The sequence below is a fragment of the Trachymyrmex septentrionalis genome, unplaced genomic scaffold (genome assembly GCF_001594115.1).
Source record: "Trachymyrmex septentrionalis isolate Tsep2-gDNA-1 unplaced genomic scaffold, Tsep1.0 scaffold70, whole genome shotgun sequence".
Taxonomy (NCBI): Eukaryota; Metazoa; Arthropoda; class Insecta; order Hymenoptera; family Formicidae; genus Trachymyrmex; species Trachymyrmex septentrionalis.
In genome coordinates, this window is record NW_017305885.1 from 1,539,980 (window position 1) to 1,560,109 (window position 20,130).

The 20,130-nt window shown below is 33.1% G+C and overlaps 1 protein-coding gene across 9 annotated transcripts in view; it reads right to left on the bottom strand.

Moving 5' to 3' along the window:
* LOC108753686 (dystrophin, isoforms A/C/F/G/H) overlaps positions 1 to 20,130 on the bottom strand; it is a 456,309-nt gene that overhangs the window by 94,671 nt on the left and 341,508 nt on the right. For 8 of the 9 annotated variants that reach the window (XM_018495513.1, XM_018495514.1, XM_018495518.1 and 5 more), the window contains one exon: positions 9,186 to 9,358. In XM_018495513.1, the coding sequence (XP_018351015.1) occupies positions 9,186 to 9,358 (173 nt within the window). The remainder of the gene's footprint in view (positions 1 to 9,185; positions 9,359 to 20,130) is intronic. The other variant, XM_018495515.1, reaches the window with a different exon arrangement.

Genomic DNA, 20,130 nt, shown 5'->3' on the forward strand with positions numbered 1-20,130 from the left:
CTGTCAAAAATAGAGATATTTAAAGGAGTGTAAATATTAGATATTTATGCCTGAGTGATAAATGGATTCTCTGAAAGCGATCATTTAACAGTTTCTCCAGTTAAACTGATCCTCGATTGTTTGCATAGCGATATCAAATAAAGCTCGAATTTCATTTATTGGACGGGATCAGCGGGTATCAACGCCATTAACCTTCTTGAGATTAACGTAAAGCTGCACATTATCATACTTTAAACTTACATTATTGCTTCGCACCGCGATATATGTGTTGAGAATACATTCTGGCAAACCGACCGAGACCAGTAAGTTGGAGTCGGGCAAAGACCGGATGCCGGAAGGAAATATCAAACAGTGCGACAGATTTGTTGACGACATTATTAATGTCCTTGACGGAGTGTCGGGCTTGCAAATGCTTTTGAATGCTGGAAATGCTATGCGTGTTTCCACGCATGTTGCTATGAGATCAACAAATTTGAGAATAACAATAGTACAGCAGGCATGGCAGACGCAGATTAATCGATTTGAACAATTAATTAATTAATTATTACAATATGCAATAATTAATTATTCTTCAGCATATCTCCTATCCACTTGAACCGTATCATTTCTTCACTTTCAGAGTTGTCCAGAGCTCCAAATTATACTGTTCTATGTAATGAAATTAATTCTATATTTCTATATATGTCTAGATTGTACATGTTTTCTATTTTTGTCAAAAGCATTATAAAGTATTAACATTTTTTAAATTAAAGAAATATTATAAGAAAAAGAAATAGTTGAAAAACCGATATTGATTACAAACAGATAAAATTAAAGCTACAATATTTAATAATTAATTCAGTAATAAGCAAATTAGTTAAAAGGCATATTAATAGGGACAGTTAACCTAGGTAATTGCGCGCATTAATTTTTTTCTGATTTCAAAAAGAAATCGCAGGGTTGCAAATAAATGATAACCTTTTTTTATCTAACCTATTTTAAATGAATAATAACCTTTTTTTAAGATAGTACTACAAGAAAGTATCTGATAATTTCAACAGTGATAATCGATCTCTAGCAGGATATAATGGAATTTCCAGCAGGAGCGGGTCATCGATCTCCAGCGGAACAAAGGTAGGAAAAATACGGATGCTATAGCGAACTTTTCAGCACCATTGCCATTTCGATTGATCGCGATCGCAAGCGCTATCCCTTCATTATTGTAACCAGAAACTTTCCATCTTCACGTAGAATTCGTTTTTCGTCCGTGTTCTCGCGTTCTGATCACGAAGGCATCGCTTTGAGTTTTGTGGGATATCGGCAAACCGATTCGATTCTCTCCCCCTTTTCTCCCTCTATCTCACTCGCTCTCTTTCTGTTCCTTCGCATTTGACCATTTCTCTCTTCCATCGAGACTCCAACAAATTTCCTGCTACGATCGTTCGTTTCGATATCGGGCGTTGCCGTCTTCATGTTGTCGCGCGTTACTGCACGTTATGTGGGACGTCACGTAAAAATAACTTTCGATTTGCCGCAATCGAGAGAGAAAAAGGTTCAGACGAGCAGCGCTGAACGAACTTGTACGTGACAGTCTCCACGACGTGTTTCGTTCGGAGAGCCAGCGAAGCCGATGCCGCGCATCGGAGGTCAACTGATAAGACTTACCGAGCGATTCATCACGACCCCCGCGATTATCTGGCTGTCAGTTCCGGTCTAGCGATGGATCAAACGTCGTGTTTCGCGTTGTCGGTGTCGCGGCATGTGTTTTTGCAGTTACAGCTTGTCCACCCCGCTCGCGAGATACGGGACGAATCGAACACACGGCGTGTTCGGCCGCGTAATCTGGCTTGAAATTATTCCCCTGAGATAAAGTTCTGTCAATCTTATTTATGGAAATGTCACTGATCAAATGAGAAGTTATTTTAGCGCACTGTCTGTGTCTCGTGCGTCACTATGTGAAGTGAAGAGTATGTATTATTTTCATATCCGAGAACTTATACTATGTTATCTTTAAGACTGTATATTTTTGTATTAAATACATGCGACGTATTATAAATCTGATAAATAAAGGAAAGAAAATAACTTGCTCTTTTATTGATAATTAAATTGAAATGTTAACAAATTCGAAAAATCCTGCGATGAAAAATTTAGATGAAAGATAAATAATAAAGAATTCAAAAGTTAACTGTTCACTTTAGATGAAAAGAATGGAAAGAGCGATTTTGCCGAAGTCTATAAAAATTTAACTAGATGTAGATTTGAAAATAAACTTTGTTGGACTATCAAAATAATTATATAGGACGCTCAAGCTGATTGTTAGAATATCAAAATTTTTTGCAGCATTTTCTACACAAATATTTTGATGGACTAATAAAATTATTTTCTCTTATCTAGTCAAATTTTTAAGTATTTCAGCAAAATCATTCTTTTCATGTATAAAAACAAAGTAGTCAGGAGGAAAGGAAGTTCATTATATGCAGGGTTGGAAAAATTACTTTGTAGACATAATTAGTTACAGTTAGGTTTTTTCTTTCACAAGTAACTGCAGTTACAGTTCCAAGTTATCGAGACTAAAAATTAACTCGTTACAATTACAGTTACTTTTCTGTTATCATACAAGACAGAGCAATATAAGTAACATTCGATATCATTAGAATTATCAAAGAAAAAAATAATTTACGTTTACAATTTACTAACCTATCAAAAAACTTCGAAGCATTTGTAATGAACCGTATCCTTCATCAATATTCAGATTTTAACTAATCACATTAAGTTGACAAATAAGTTTAAAATGTAAAGTAACTGTAAAAGCAACTGAAATTAGTTACTAGTTAATGGAAGAAACGTAACTAAGTTAAGTTACAGTTACAGATGGAAAAAAGGGACTAAGTTACAGTTACTGAAAAAAAGTAACTATAACTATCACTTAATTATAAGTAACTAGTTACTTCCCAACCCTGATTATATGTATGCTTTAGAATTAATGTAGTAAGCTCATTACGGATAGAATTACAACTCTAGTCTCTAAATTCTTACAAGTCCTGAGAACAAGTTACGAGTTTTATGATATTGCTTAGAATTGACTCATTTGTCTTCAATTGTGCACAAAAGCTATGTCGGCGTTTCGCTTTCGTTCGCCTTAGTGTATGGCACGAATATGCGCGTGAACGCACCGTTGCATCGATTTAAATGCGCTAGTAATATCGCAACCGAGACAGTATTATTATTCCTCCCGATTCCTGTTTCCCCGTTAACAAGCGTCGCTTTGAACCACATCTTAGACTTCGCAGCGTCTTGCTTTGGTGACCAGACTTTGTGTGTGCGTACCGCGCCAATGTGCTATCTGTGCATCTAGTTTTCGTAGCGCGACTTCATTTGCAAATACGGCGAGTGCGCTTTCATCTGCTTTTCGGATTTTGCGCGTCGATACATCGACGCTTCGATGCGCGATGGAATATTAATTCGTTCCGATCGAGCGCGGACGACACGTTTATGCCTCGCAGCCACTCGAATTCTTTTTCATTTTGCCCGTGTTTTTCATTGAACTGTCGAATCCCGCGTCAGCTGGTCAGTAAATAAATTCGCAATTCCGTTACTACGTTGAAAAACTATAGAAAAAAAAAATTAATTGGTTAGGTAACCATTTATCATCGCGCAGTTATAAATAAACCGAGCGTGTGCGTGATTCAATTTTGACACTTGCATACATACTATACATATCTAAATTTAGAATATAAAATTCATGTAGCATAGAAATTTGTTCGAATAACGGAAGAGATAGATTCCTCCGAGCGTAATTATTATACCAATAAAGAGATTTGTCGGTACGTAGCACTGCTTTTATATAATTTCACGCGCACTATACAGTTTTGGTTGAACACAAAATTCATATCTGTGCAAACTTTCGCTGTATAAAGCGCGCTCGCAATCGCTATTTTTTTCTTCCCTTTTATTTGCTAGCCGCGAACAATAGGTCATTCGGGATGAACCGCGCTAGCAATTGTTACACAAGTTTACACGACTCGAGCTGCGGGGCGACGCGCGATGTGCGACAGGCAGCGGTGCATCGTCTACAAACACTCGTGCAGTTCGTAAACCTTTATTTGTCGTCCGGATACTGGTATGCGCCAGGGAAGCACTGCCGGATGTTGGACAAGTCCGAAAAGTCCGCGTATCCGACCGCCGGATGCTGTCGCCGTTGTTGGCAGCGTGCGTGCCGAGGTAACTAATTACTCCCTCTCCCTTAGTATTGATTTTACGGCCGGTTCCGGTATCTTGCGGAAAACAAAAAATATAATCCGTGCGAATGTAACGATGGCGAAAAGAGAGGATCAGTCGGATGGCTTTTTATCCTCGTTAATCTACGTCGGGCGTGGCGATCGAGACGACTGCATCGATCACGAAGTCCACTTAACGTGCATTTTGATAAGTCATTGAGATGTTTATTTCTGGCAGGACATTTTCGCAAAGAGCATATTCCTGTTGAGCGTAAAGCGCTTCTGTGAGGTCATAAATTTAACGAATTTAACGTACCGAAATAATATACTAATTTTTTTTTAATGAAGACTGTAAAGTATAGCACTCGAGTATCGAATTTTTCAAAAATCGTTTAATAATATGTATAATCTACATATAGATGTTAAAAAAATGCTATTAAAACTCTAAACTAATATTTACGTACAATTTACTTGAAATTTGTCAATAGCTTCAATTCTGTACTCCATTTTCACTCCTAATTCACTTCTTTCAGTTTTAGAAAATACCACAATCAGAAAATTAATATTATGTTTTTAACAAAACGTGAAATCTGCAGATCCGTTTAAGAACAAGTTCGTAACAAGAGGAATTACAATTATGATGTGCCATATGCAAAAAATTATACAAATCTTGTGTTTGAGAAAATTATTATTTACGACGACAATTTTTCTGCAATTTATCTTCAATTTGAAAGAGAAACTGTCATGCACATTTGTCAGAGTTGAGTTAATTTGAAAAATTTTTCCACAAATAACATTGACAGTATTCGCTAATAAATCCAGTGCCAAAACGATCTCCCGCCGAATTATCGACTTTGGCATTTGTGGCTTGATTGCGGAATTACTCTAAAGTGCTGCTGCGGACGATTTGGAAGAAAGAGAGGGGGGGGAGAGAGAGAGAGAGAGAGAGAGAAAGAGAGAGAGAGAGAGAAAGAGAGAGAGAGAGAAAGGAAAGGAAGAGGGAAAGAGAACACGCGGAAATGAGAGAGATCAGCTGGTAGATTGACGGACGAAGAACGAAGGCTGATAGAGAGAGGTACCGATAAATATGGTTGGCGAGCGAACTTCTATCCTTCTATACGTGACGCCCTCGTAGTTCGCATCCTGCACGAATATCTCTTCGGTAATCAAGCTTGTGGCCGCAATTCGGACTAATTAATGGAGACTGATTGCACGGTCTTTTATTGGAATTGACCTCAATGCTGACTTTATATTGTCGCAAGACTTATTTTTCCCATTAATGGAATACTTTGCGTTGATTAAATTAAAGTAAATTCTCCTTAAAATGCTCCTTAATTATTTACTGAGATCGTCAAAAATCAGCGATGACTATTTTGAATATTTTTCTCGCTAAAATATACGCTAATTAACATTTTATGATTAAAATTTGAGTTAAATAAAGTATCTTTTGAAACACATACAAAAAATTAACAATTTAAACTTATATAAACTTATACTAATTAAATTAAAACTTATTTATGTAAAAATTATTATTAAAACTTATTAATATTTCTTGTTTCAGAAAAGCACCATAAAATTCGATGAAACTACATATATTCAGTCTGTGGACTATAATAATTTTAATTCTGATCAGATTTCGTGTTAAGCAAAATAAAGATATCTACTTTAAGAACTCCCGTCTTTATCTGTATTTATTCTCGATATCTGTGCTTGTGTACATATCACGAAAGAAAGTTGAAGGGCTGAAAGATCTAATATAAACAATAAGTTGCTCTATAATTCCTACTGTAATTTTATGAGATCACGCGATATTTTCCTTCGCGCAGTCTATTCTATAGAGGTGAACGAATTCTTCCATCAAAAGTTGCAATATCCCTCTTAAAAATAGAATAGTTATAATTGCGACTTTTATATATTTTTAAATATTTTTTTTTTCAAAATGCAGAAGACTAAAGCTTTTTAATTAAAATTGTATAGAAACTGAGGATTAGATAAAACTTAATAATAAACATTACGGATTTTTGTCATGTTAGAAGTGTCGTAAAATAATTTTTAAGGCAACATGAAGTTTAATAACGATTTTGTGATGAAGAAATTAAATTGGATAGGTAAAATTTCGCGTAATGGCCAAAATTGTTTCACGAGTTACGCGGCGCTCTATACTGACAAATCGATGAAACTTTCCTCCCCCCGACGTACATAATCAAACCATGGACTTTCTCTCCAGAAATATTCAGATACCCTTCAACAACGCAGTTGCATAGTTGTCTGTGCAAAGTTTACGGCGGATCTCGGAGTCGATGTTCAGGGCTAGAATTAACATGCTATAAAGTTTCTACAGGGAATCCGATTACGACCGACTACGGTAAAGTCCCCGCAAATGGATTTGCCGTGAAAGTTTCCAAAAACGTTAATCGATTGGTCGCATGGCCAATAATGTTGAGCAAGCTTTGCGTGAGCTGACCCATTTATACTTTCCGGAATGAGGACCGAACTATCCAATCGGCGACACGATCATTATTAATGGTCGAACGATTTTGCACTATAAATGTGTAATACGTGTATGGTATATTTATTCGTCTGGATATTACGAATAACATGACAAATTTATAATAATGATTAAAATAAATAAAAGTGACATGTAATGTATTGGACATATTTGAAATGTTTGATTAACTATGTATAATTAACGTAGAATAAATAACGAAAATGAAAATCTTCATAGAAATAATGTTAAAAATAATATGTTCCAGATACAAATTAAATACTTAATAATTTATCATTTAACTAAATGCGTTAAACATTCAAATATATAAATATCTATATTTAGTACAAACGCATTTTTCCATCAATCATATAATCATCTCTTAAATTATAAATAAATGTACTTTACAGTTCTAAAAAAACATAATTTAAATTAAATTTCAATAACGTTTCATAGAAAGTATATTTCATCATCCTTCCTTATGTGAAATCATAATTTTATCAGAGCACATCTATACAGGATTTGTCTGTCAGTTCTATATCGATATGCTTCAAAGTCTAAAATCTATATACATATAAATGCTTCTTTGCAAACATTTTTCCTTCTTTTGGAGAAAAGAAGATTTCGTCGATTGTAATTTCTCTATAGATAGTTCTGAGATTCGACAAAATAACGTTTTTATCGACAATTTTCTTCTTTTAATACTAAATAATGTCCCGTTTGGGTGAATATAAAACAAGTAAGAATAACATATTATGTTAAGCTACATAGTTTTGCTATCAGATCAATGTGCTGGGATATGGTTACCGCGGAAGTTCGATGCGCTTTCTAACAGTCCACGGTTGCATAGTCGAGCAGTCGAAGAGAAGTTTACGCTACGTTTGAGGCTAAATTGGATCACGAATTCTCGAAGTTTCCACCGGAAAATCCTGTGAGGATTTCCTATGAACCAACAGTGCAGACTGAACAAACTTGCGAACAAAAACGAGGTTTAGATTCTGTACTATACTTTCGATTATTAAAAAATTAAGTCTCTCAAAAAAGCGAGGAGATATTAGAAGTAACGTACTTAGTGATAAGTTAAATTTCTATTTATACTTGTTTTTTATTTAATAATTTATGATTTCATTTCATTCACGAAGCATGAAAATAGCTCTCAAATTGCGCGTATTTTCCCTTCAAATATAAATTATTTCCAACAGTACGCGCAAGAGTGAATCACTATAATATAAAGTACTCCTATATATATATGATTCTTTTCACAGATGTACAATCTCGTTCACCAAGCGAAGAAGTTAATTTGCTACCGTAACAAAATTTTCTCACCTCCGTTACAAATCTCTCTCTTTTTAACGAGCGATTATTTTTATTTTCTGCACATACATTATTATGACGCATAACTGCAACGCCATCAAAGCAGAATGGTACGCCGAGAATGCGAAAGCTCATAGTTAATGCACTATTCAGCCCACGCTAACCCACCCTGCAGAAGAATGTCCGAAATTGTTCGCATGTCAAAAGCCAAAACTTTGTACAATAGTACATATTACGGCACGGTTCTCTATTTTACAAGTTTATGCAATGCATATATATAAATTTTTCTATTTCTTTTTTCAAAAAATTATGAAAGCACAAAAGATCGTAGACGTATTACGAATTTTCAAGCTTTTGTGCTGAATGTGTTGTGCGTTTCAAAGTTATTCTTTTGTCAAAAAGGTCAGTTCGCTTCTCCCAGTTGGCCTTTTTCAACGTGTTGATTTACGACGCCATTTCACACGCGAAAACTATCTTTTGTAATATTATGAGGAAAAATATCTCTGTTATGAAAATCTGTGCGCCTTATATATTCATGCTCACAATGTTTCAAAATACTTAACACTTATGTACAATTTTTAATTTTATACTGATAATTTCTGAAAGAAAAAAAATATAAAAATACATATATTTCATAATAAATATCTTTCATGTAGAAACTAATGTTATTAAACGCAAGCTACACAGAACTACAATATATATAATAATGATATATATGTAATTTTATTTAAAATTCGATAAAATATGTATATTATTGTTTTCAAAATAAGTCAATCTGTTTTATTAAAGTTAAATTATAAACAATATTTTTATATTAAAATATACTACGTAAAACAATTTTTATCTATTTTTTAATTTTTAAGTAATCAAAAGTAATAGAAAAAATCTTTTATGAATAAATAAATACAATTTTCATCATTATATCGTAAAAGGAGACATTTTCATGTCCTAATAGGATATACATTTTTTTAATATAAAATTAAAAATATTTTACATAATTCATTATTTTTTTCTTTTAAAAATATCAATCAAACAATTGAATATTATAACTATATAATATAATTATGTAATAATTGTATAATAAGTATATCGTGAAAAGTTTATTTTTTAAAATAGTCTTCATTTTCATAAATTTCAGAGGGCACAATTAACGATAATGATATTAATTATCGGATTATTTTAGCACTTACCTTATTGCCATGCTCTTTGCCTTCAAATGATGCCATCTCTGGTTCATTTCATCCAATCGACGTTGCAGCATAACAGCGTCATCTTGACTTGCCAGTGAACTCAATAATTTTCGTCCGGTGCCGTTCAAAGATGCGTAAACGTCTCGGTGCGTTTCAATTTCCGACTGCAGATCCTGCAACAAGCAGGAGGATGCCTCCTTAGATCCTTAAGAACAAGATTAAAGAACTCTACGAAAAAGGCACTATTAATTAAAAACATATACTAGAGGATATCATATTTTTTATATTTTATACCTAAGTAAAATATATTTTATGATATATGTATTTTATATTTTTAATAATTCTCTCGCTCTAAAAATAAAAAGCAATATAAATATAAATACTTGTAAAAATAATCAAATAATCAAACTTTTTGTTGACTGAAAGACTTTACATCATTTATTTATTCATTTCTTATTATTTCCGAAAAGGATTAAAAATTAACTTTTTATTTATATTTTATAACAAGACTTAAAATGACAATTTTTTTTATTGATATAAATTAATATATGCTTAATTATAATAATAAAGAATTTCATTAGCACGTCATTCCTCCCAAAAATTTTTCATAAAATAATGCTAATTTGGTAATAATTTGAGCGGATTTCTGGAAAAGCAAATTAAATTTAAAAAATACAGAACTTTTTTAGAAAATCCAGGTCTTTTTATGGAAATAGGGAGTATTCGTGCGGCAGAGAGAGAATTCGTGGTGTTTCGTCATCGCGATGACGTGAATTGCAGTCTGCGCGTGGATAGAAATGATTTATATACGAGTCTTCCTGTACAACGGTGGTATACGAGTACGTCGACGCCGACATGCAATGCATGCGCCAATGAAAATAAATCGGCGCCGATGCGAGTGAATTAAGAAATATTCGCTGCCGTCACGGCAAGAACAATAGGATTTGTTTTGTTCTTTTTAAAGCAGCTATGTATGGTTCACAGTTACGTGCAAATCTGGTCTTACTTTATTCCATATTTCTCATCAATATAAAATTAGATGAAAAGTTTCATTAACCCAAATTTTAGAAGAATCACAGAATTCTCTTCGCAATGTTAAAATGAAATTTATAAAATATTAATTGATCTAAAATTACAAGATTGAAATAATAAATAATAAGTATTTTTGTGATTGATAATTTGTAATTTCTAAAAGCAATTTCAATTAGCACAATTAATTACTAATTGGGAGCAATCAATTTATGTTAATAATAAAATTATTATTATAATAAAATTATTATATAATTAATGTTTAATTGATGATGTTAATAGTTTGTTTTAATATTGCATGTTGGCATATTATTTTATTCAGATTCGTATAAATATTATTCTCTATTACAAGTATACATTTTAAACTTTAAATAACGTAAATTAAAATAATATATGATTTTATGAACAAAGAATTTTCAATTTTGTCATAGAGATGTATATTATATTAATATAGTAAAAGAGAAGAGTAAAATATATTATCAAAAATATGTGCCACACTGACATTCGTTTAATTCGGTGTCAGAAAATATTGGAAAATAAAAAACCATATAAAAGAAAAACGTTCTCTAGAGAAATAACATGCAATAGCAACGACACTACAAAGTCTATGAAATATCTTTTGTTTCCGTTTGTCGCGGCGTTGTCTTAATCTAAAACAGTCTGCCTGTCAACAACGGTCGCACTCTCTTTTCAAATCCTCCAATTCCTCCCACCTTCTCTCTCCCCGTTCCCAACCCTCTTCAATTTTTGACACGCACGAATTGAAGGCTGCAATCTCGAGAACGACTCTGGCCCAGGACTCGATTCCCATCTGGGTCGATGATCGACGGGTCAGAGCGAGATATTTTTCAGCTGCAGTTTCCGCGCGAATTGACGCCGGTGACACCCGGTGTGCATCGCTGAGACACGCGTAATGAAAAAAAAGAAGGGGTAGATGTGGCACTAGCTTTCTCTCGGAAAAAAAAGAAGTAAATATATCGACGACGGTACCGCTTGCGCTGGAGAATTCGCTCCGGGAAATTGGGCACATCGATCAAACTGGCTCCTACCCAGCGACAGACAGATCGTACGTCCGTCGAGCACTCGAATTGGTAACGTTTAATTGGCGCTCTTGGTGGCAGCTTGCGCGGAAGCTAATTTCGTTTAAAACTCGACGGGCGCGCATGGAGTTGCTCTACACTTCGGTCCTCGAAATCCACAGATTACGAATTACTAGCTCGAAACAAACATCTACAGTGACAACCAACAATAAATATTACGATGCCGGATAATATTTTTCATGTATTCCAATCGTATTGTATAGCGTAGTCGCGTTATTCAACGTGGATGTAAGAAAACATTACTATGTATATCGGCAGAAATATAAATTAACTAACTCACATCAATCTAAATACTTCTATGTAGTACATACACATGTATGTTTTATAAATAATTATAATAATTCATTTTATTTCTATTATTCAGGAAAAAGAAAAATCGTAAATGAGAGATGCAAATTAAAATTTATTGTACATGGTTTTTTTGTTACAATTATTATCCTAAATTTCGCTACTTTAATATTATATTTTATCAATTCTTACATGTAACTAATTTGTATAGATCCTGAATTTATCTCAAATTCATCCTGAATTTAATTTTAAAGTAAACGTTGCAAAAGTGCAACACTCGCCTGTAGAAGGTTAGACGTTGTAAAAATTTTGACAATAAAAATAAAACTGTGAAAAACTTTATAAACGGCGATGTAATTTTATTAAGCGAAAAATTCGATCGAATAATATCTTCTTAGCCGATAAAATTCGTTTCGTTGCACTTGTCAGTTAACAATTTCGCAAAATTGTATCGATGTCGTTGCGATCTCTCAAGAACGTATCCACGATGTCGATTAAATTTTTCGCGCTAATGGAGCTCTTCCAGGGACGCCATGGCGGGCTAAGTATTAAAATGTTCAGGGATGCACCAGGGAGATGGCTCGGAAAAAAGTGCAAAGTACAAAACGTTTTTGCATTATCCGACGCTGCTCCGAAGTTCTTATCGCGGTTCACCGTGCAATTACGCAAATGCGCCTTACCGGCGACGTCGACGTGTATGGTAGCCGGTCTAGCACATACAAGGTGTGTTAAAAGGCTTGGATTTTCAAAAGTATTTTCAGAAATTTGCCCTTAAATTTCTTTTTCTTATTAAAAATTCGGTCACAGAATCTCTCAAATTTGCATCATTAAATAGAAAGAATTTTATAAAATTTTAACAAAAAAGCAACCTAGTTCTCCTGAATTTAACGAAAATTCTGCAATTGAAAAAAGAACGTGTTTCTTTATGTATAAGATAGATAAAAATTATTTATTTTTTTAATTTTTAGTATTTTTTAGCAATTTTAAAAGTGCGCAGATAAGTAATTAAGTCAGTAATGATATAAGATATATGAATATAAAATTAATGAAAAATAATCAGTTTTCTTGAGATGTGATTACATAGAGTTTACATAAGACATGAAAGAAAAAATTATTTGTGTGTATTTAAATGTTACATATCGTTCTACAATAAAAAAAGTCTTTAAATCAGATATTAGAGAATAAAAAACTAATTTAAGTAATTAAAATTATAATCGTGAAATGTTTCGTACATTTGCATTATCGAGACAAAAAGGACAACGTCACTTCCGTTGAACTGATTTCCATGAGTGATTCTAGCACTGATTCGCTCACGCGTTGCACATTTTGTCACTTCGCGATTTACAATGCGATATATATGTCCGATAATGAAATCAACCAACGACGTCACTAACGACACGCAATCGACGCGACGATAGCACGATTTCGCTTTTCGCTTTATCGACAATTTAATTAATTCACTCGTCCTCGTTCGACCTTTACACGCCATTCATTTAATGTCGATCGGCAATTATTTTAATTCCACGATAGATTGATATTCACTTTAAAAAAAACAGTGGATGTGACATCCACTTTTGAAGGAAGTAATACGAGGAATCCTAATTACTCCGTGATAGTATAATCTTCCTAACAAGCGGTATAATATATAGCTTATCTTTTAATTAGCAAATGAAATATTTCTGCTATTAACACTCAGTTATGTGCTGAGTAAAATTCAATAAAAAATATCTGTTTTATTTAATATATTTTCTGATATTTTTTGTACCTTTTATTTAATATAATATCTGGTATTTCTTGAGATGTTAATTAAATGTCATTTAAATGATTACAAGAGCAAAATTAATAATAAAATTTGCTATAAAAAAATCGCTATCGTTATTTTTTCGTTAAATGTCACTCAGAAATGTCTGATTTGATCCTAATAAAGTACTTTACGCTTAATATTCCTACTCACGTAAATGCGGCGATTAAATCAATTTCAGAAGCTGTCATAGAATATCTGAATTTAATTAGAACCGTGAAACTAAACTGTTAATCTTAATCCAATTCTCTTCATATTCACAGGGATGGATATAATACGGCGTTATGTTCTATTAAAGATGGATGGTGCAGCGATTTATTGTTACAATTAATGAAACACAGAAGGATCGTGAAAAATATAACAAAGTTTCATATCAATAATCCGATATTCATGAATAAAATATCTCCACATTAAATAACACAGAAATAAACGCATATCATTTTCAATAGTATGAAATTTTATTATTAATTCCGCTTACGTACTAAAACGTTGTGAAATTATAATCTTCAGTTTTTTACGTAAAAAGGTCAAATTCAAATGAAAGCCCGCAAACATTTCATGAAAAGTCACATTATTGTTTCCGCGCGAGTGCTGGATATTATATTCATTAACCCATTACACCAAACTGGAGGTATTACCCACTGATTAACATATTGCAATTAATGTATTACAGCCGTTATTAGTGTGTCATATCATTATATGCAACATCTGATACGTATATCTGGTATACTATACATAAAATTATATTAATACTAATTTGTAATTATTCCAGCGATAAAATCGTGACTTGCATTAATAACGTTTGCAAGTAATTCTTATAAGTAATATTTGCCGATAGCTTTGTATGCTCATAAACGAGGACGATAATTGTAATGCGAGCAAAACCAATTTGTAAAACACAATGCAGTTTTTCTGTTGTCGCGTGATGAAAATATCCGTTTAGTAATTAGTAGAAAATGACCGATTCGAACTCGATTTAAATATCGATTGCGAAAGGCATGACAGGTTCATTAGTTTTCTCTACTGCAAAAATCAACAGAACGCAGATTAAGAGCACGGACGATTCCGAGAATAATATTACTTTGATATTTCTGATCTGTCAATGCAGTTAGAATTATATAATGTTCCCTCAAAGTAAATAAGTTTTTTTTAGTAATACTCCTCTATTCATGCTCGATATAATAGATCCATAAGATATATGGAAGATTCTATATCTTTCTATTAATAAACGGCGAATTTATGTCGATGCTACGAATTGCATTCGGAAACTCCTCTCCAAGAATAGATTTAGATTGTTAATTGAAATAAATTAATTAACGATCTAAATCTCTCTGACGTCTCGTCGATCGAGTAATGGTTAAATCTGAGAATTCGTCAGCGAACTCCGAACTAACTCGTGATTCTTATCTGCTCGAGTAGCTATCGGATCGTATCGACCCTGTGAATAGGGAAAGCTCCGGTCAGGAGTAGGAGTGTGAGAGACGCCCCGACGAAGGGTACATACCACCCAGGAATCGGCAGGACGAGCATAATTCAAGAGGTTTCGGCTGCCGCGCCGCTCAGAATTCCGTGTGACGTATTTAATGGGGAATCGCGCGGTGACGGTGGCGGCGGGGGCCTTAATCAATGTCTGCGTACTTATGCGGAAGGTGCCGATGACGCGTGCGCACCGCCAACAGGGACTTCTAATGAGGAATTGCCAATTAGTCTCAAAACGTCGAGATTTTGCGAGCGACGCTTTAGGAACGGCCGTGTCGTTCGTTTAACGAAGAAAAGAGCGACGATTTATTCGTATTAAGCGTACAAAAGTCCGGTAATGAGAACCGGTCTTTTATCCTCTACGTAGAATGTAGAAGGTAAAAAAGAATCGTATAGAATCTTCTATTTGCTTCTGGTATTTATCTCTGTAAAGACCAGTTTCGGACCTCAATGAGTTAATTCAAATCGCAACTACATTGAATACAAAAACATTGAATAAAAAGGGATAAAGAATTTATTAAATTAAAATTTGAACTATTCGGTTTTCAAATTAAAGCATTTACTTTTATACATTTAGGAGATATTATAGATTTAATAAAATTCACAGTTTCTCTTTTTTTATCACGTAATTATCGCGCTATTAATCTAAAGCAATTTTCTATATCCGTTGTCTCCGCATAAAAAGAAGAGTTTCGTATGATTGACTGCAATTGTTCTAGTATCATTAATAAAAGATCTATAAAGCATCTCTAGTGTAAAAAGATATTTATCTGCACATCTCATCTCTTTTGAAGCAATTTTGCACGAAAAATAAATGTGTTGCTGCAATCCTTATTCAATACATTATTATATATATGTAAAGTAATGTACTTTATTATATCTTTCTCTTTTGCATAAAATAATCTCAAACTAAATGCAATGTACGCACGAGGAAACTTTTTACTTTTCTGACCAATCATACTTCTACGTCCACGTTTATAGTTATAGCGATATTTTATACTTTATATCGTATAATAATGATGCGCTGAAGAACATTTTTATACTGTACAAATCTTTACCTGTTCGAAGAGATGCAGTTCCGCCAGTAGTGTATAGGATATGTAGATATATCGTGCGTCGTCGAACGTTTTTCGGGCACGTACCCCCCGAGGGTGATAACCCTGTAGGGTGGCACGCCCCCCGGGCCAGGTGCCCCCCCTGGGTGAACACCAACGGTAATCCACCGTAATTACGTACCCCAAAGTCTCCTCATCACCCCACTGTCACTCTCGGATAATTCGTCTATGGAGAACGTTCGACAATTCTCATCTACCTGTTCACTTTCGACGCTCCGAGCAACGAACATCTCAATGCACTTCGTGTCAATCCACCACTATCTTCGCTCATATCGATTCGCATAATTCGCGAGAACATTTTTGCTCCAGGTAGTATTATCAAGCTACTTCAAAAGTTTTCACTAAAATTCTCTTCACAATGCGTAACGTTAGTTGAATTCACTCATAGTATCACGATAAATCATTAGAACTTTTGCGGAGTAATTTATCCTTTTCTTCATTTTCCGTAACGTTGCGATAACAATTTGTTGATAGTTTCGTTACAAAATAATTTCTGTTTAAGATTTATTTAATATGTGTAGAAGCGTGAAAGGATAAAGACGGTAGATAAATGATTCTGAAAAAAATTTATCAAAATCAGAAAAGAATTTTATATTAATGAAATTATTATTATTTTATATATATTTGAGCATTTTAGTTGCTATATATAATAGAGCTTTAAATATTTGGAAAACTAATAATCATACAATTAATAATTTACACACAAGATTAATGTTTTAATTAATTAAATGTCAATATTTTAAGATAGCTATTCAAATAACTGAAATTTAATCGCTCTAGCAGAAGTCGAGCACTTGAATCATAATACGTGATCAATTCTCTCCCCCCCCCCATCATTTTACGTATTTGTGCGTACGCACACGTATGTATGTGTGTTACTTTATCATCAACACTAGTTTCAAATTGGGTAAACTTTGACATCGCTGCGAGACATTTCCTTTGTGTTGCAGTGTGGGCGTAAATTGAATCCAACGAGGTTACATGGGGTAATGAATTTATGCAAAGCAGTTTAAATATCCGGCTAATACAATTCTATATAATTCATGGTCAGAATCGCATTAGAAGCTCTATGCGGTTCAAGCTAATTCATAACTTAATAACTCGACTATTAATTCATTACCATCCACAGAAAGCGGAGAATGCTATATTTTGCCAAAAACAGGATACGCTTGTATAACATTGTAACTAGGGAATTGTGAATTCATAGATATATAACGATCGAAATAAAAAGAAAAGATTTTAAATAAATTTTCTCCAATTTATGTTCCCATGCAATTCATTTGTTAACATCGTGCGTCGTTAAATAAAATTTTATTCCACTTTGTTGTAAATCAGAGTTATAAGTAAACAGTGTACCTACATTCATACGGTGTCAACACAATTAATGGAACTTCTTTACTGCAAAAGAAACATGGACAGGAACAAGCGCGGCCCTGCATTTACATAAATGTTACGTATTCTATTTCCCACTACAACAGATATACACACTACAGAAACGCCTAAACGGAAACTTTCGGCAAAGTTTTGGAAAGCTTCAATGAATTTTAAGAGAACATAACTTTGAGTGGCTTGCTCGAAAGTCTCGAAACTGCGCTGACAGTTTTAACGAAATTTCTATTGTTCAATAAAAATAAAGATTGATAGATTTTCAGTGTTAAGCTTCAAAATAAGTGCAATCGCGTAGAAATCTTCAATTTATAAAACGTAGTTGAAACATAATCCATTAAGTATTCGCAATATACAAGTGCATTACAGTAAGTACAGTTCACGCATTTTTGCGAAGCAATAAAGGATATAAAATATAAAAATGCTCATTTTCTGGAAGGAAGTGAAAATGACTTGTATAATATTTACTCCGGATATGAGCCACTTCTAGACAAAATTATGAGAAAATTACTTTCTTAGACAGAAGTAGAGTAAATACATCAGAAAATAAAAAACCTGCAGTTTTTCACATGCAATATGTATGATGAAGTGGAATAATTTATATACATTATTATATTATAATAAGAGTTATCTCGAAAGAAAAGTCATTTTATTCTCTAGAAAGGATTATAGAAATGGAGATAGTATATCCAAATATTTTGAAAGGTCAGAAATTTTTACTTTTGTGTATCATTAGTAAACATTAATAATTTGGGAAACTTATTTCCAATCCATTTTAATTTAAAAGCAAATTTAAGTTCAGAATTTATTGTTGATAATAATTATCAATAAAATAAATAATCTGAAATTAGCGTCATTAAAATAAATACAATTAAGTATTTATCTCATAAATACCTAAAAAAGTAGATAAGAGTTTTGCAGATAAGAGTTAAATTTTAATGAGAGACTTTATGCAATTCTGTTATAATAAAAAATTAATTTGATATCCACGAAATATTCGATAGTGTATAATGCATGAATAAATAAGATTGATTCAAAGACAAGAAAATATCAGATTTTTAAAGAAAAATTTTCCGTAGTACTTGCAATTATATGCGTGATAGTTGGAAGTAGTACAACCTCTATCTCGTTTCGAATCAACGAAGCGTATCCGGTTCTTGGCGACAAGTTCCGGATGAAATGTGTCGCACACTTTATCGGATTAGAAAGCACGCCATCGAACGCGATCGGGCTTGATCGAAATAAAATATACGGCGCGAGAGAGGAAAACGAGGAATGAATAATGCATACGGCGGGGTGAACTAACTTGTGGTAAGTAACGAGGAGGATTTGTAAAGCAGTTCCGCGTCCAGCGGCTTAACCCTCGGCGCTTCCTCGATGAACCGTGAGTAATTTACTCGCTTCGTTTAGGTCGCGATGGTAAAACGGAATTCCTGATATTCGGGTTACGATCGTGAAATTAAAATAAATGCGATCGCGGTAGCAATACCCGTGACCCTCTTTTTCCATTAATACTTTTAGCCTGTCTCTCAGGCCGAGAAAAAAATTGTCTTCGGTTTTACTCCATTTCAAAGCGAACTCATTTCAAGCATACGCCAGATATTTAGAGATTCTTCAGTCGTTGTGTGTAGGATCAGATATAAGCAAGACCGCGATAACGATACCACGATGAAAATTCTGATGGCTGTGCGATTTCATGTAAATTAATGGAACCAGGTGAATTTAAATTCAAGAAATTTAAAAATACATTTCGAGATATCGTTGCAGTAAGAATATAACAGACAGACACAGAAATAAGTAACATTTTAATTAATTAACCTGTACAACTTACGATATAAGAGGTTTGTAAATTCAAACTTTATTTGTACAGATCGTTTATATTATGTTCTAATAATTACGAGAGATGAGAAACGAGAGAAATAGAAAGAGAAATGTATTATAAAATATATCATTTATTTTGTATTATCTTGTTATTTAAAAAAGTGATATTAAAATGTATTAGTACTTAATAATATAATAATAATAATTTTTTTTCAAAACACAGAATTATGAATTTCTAGTTTATATTTCTATATATTTTTTCAAACTAAAGAAAAATTCTACTTCACTATAAAAAAATTTTACAAATAAGTGCTGAATCTTTTCAAGTCTTTTAATTTAGAAAAATTTTCAAAGTCATAAAAGATACAATTTTCATCTCAAATTAATAACAATCTTCTGAACAAAAAGGTATAATAACTGTGAAACTTTGGAATGAATTTGAAGAAAATTTCCAACTTTTCTTTATTAAAGTGAAAATTTTTTTCATAGAGACAGAAAAAGTCGAAAGATACCTACATTAATATTAAAGTAGTTTCTCATTTACTTAAAAAAGATTAAATTTTTGAAGGATTTAAAATGAGTATATGAAATTCTATCAATACTATTTTAAATACATATATGCTAAAAAAGAATTTAATGTTTTCTACTTAAAAAAATCGAGAAATTAATTAAAGCGAAAAGAACAAGTGAAAATTTTATTTTTTGTTATAAATAAATACACCTTAATAATTATAATCGCATAAGGATTGGAGACCAGGATTTTCTATGCCATTCTCTGGCATTACATTTATACTTATTTAATTCACCTATCGATTCAGGAGAAGCATGATTTGTGTCTTGAGAAGCCTCATCAGTAGTAGCCTAGTCTCACTTATATCACGGAATCGTCGACGGAGTGGCCTCGGGAATCTCGGTTAGCTTACGAG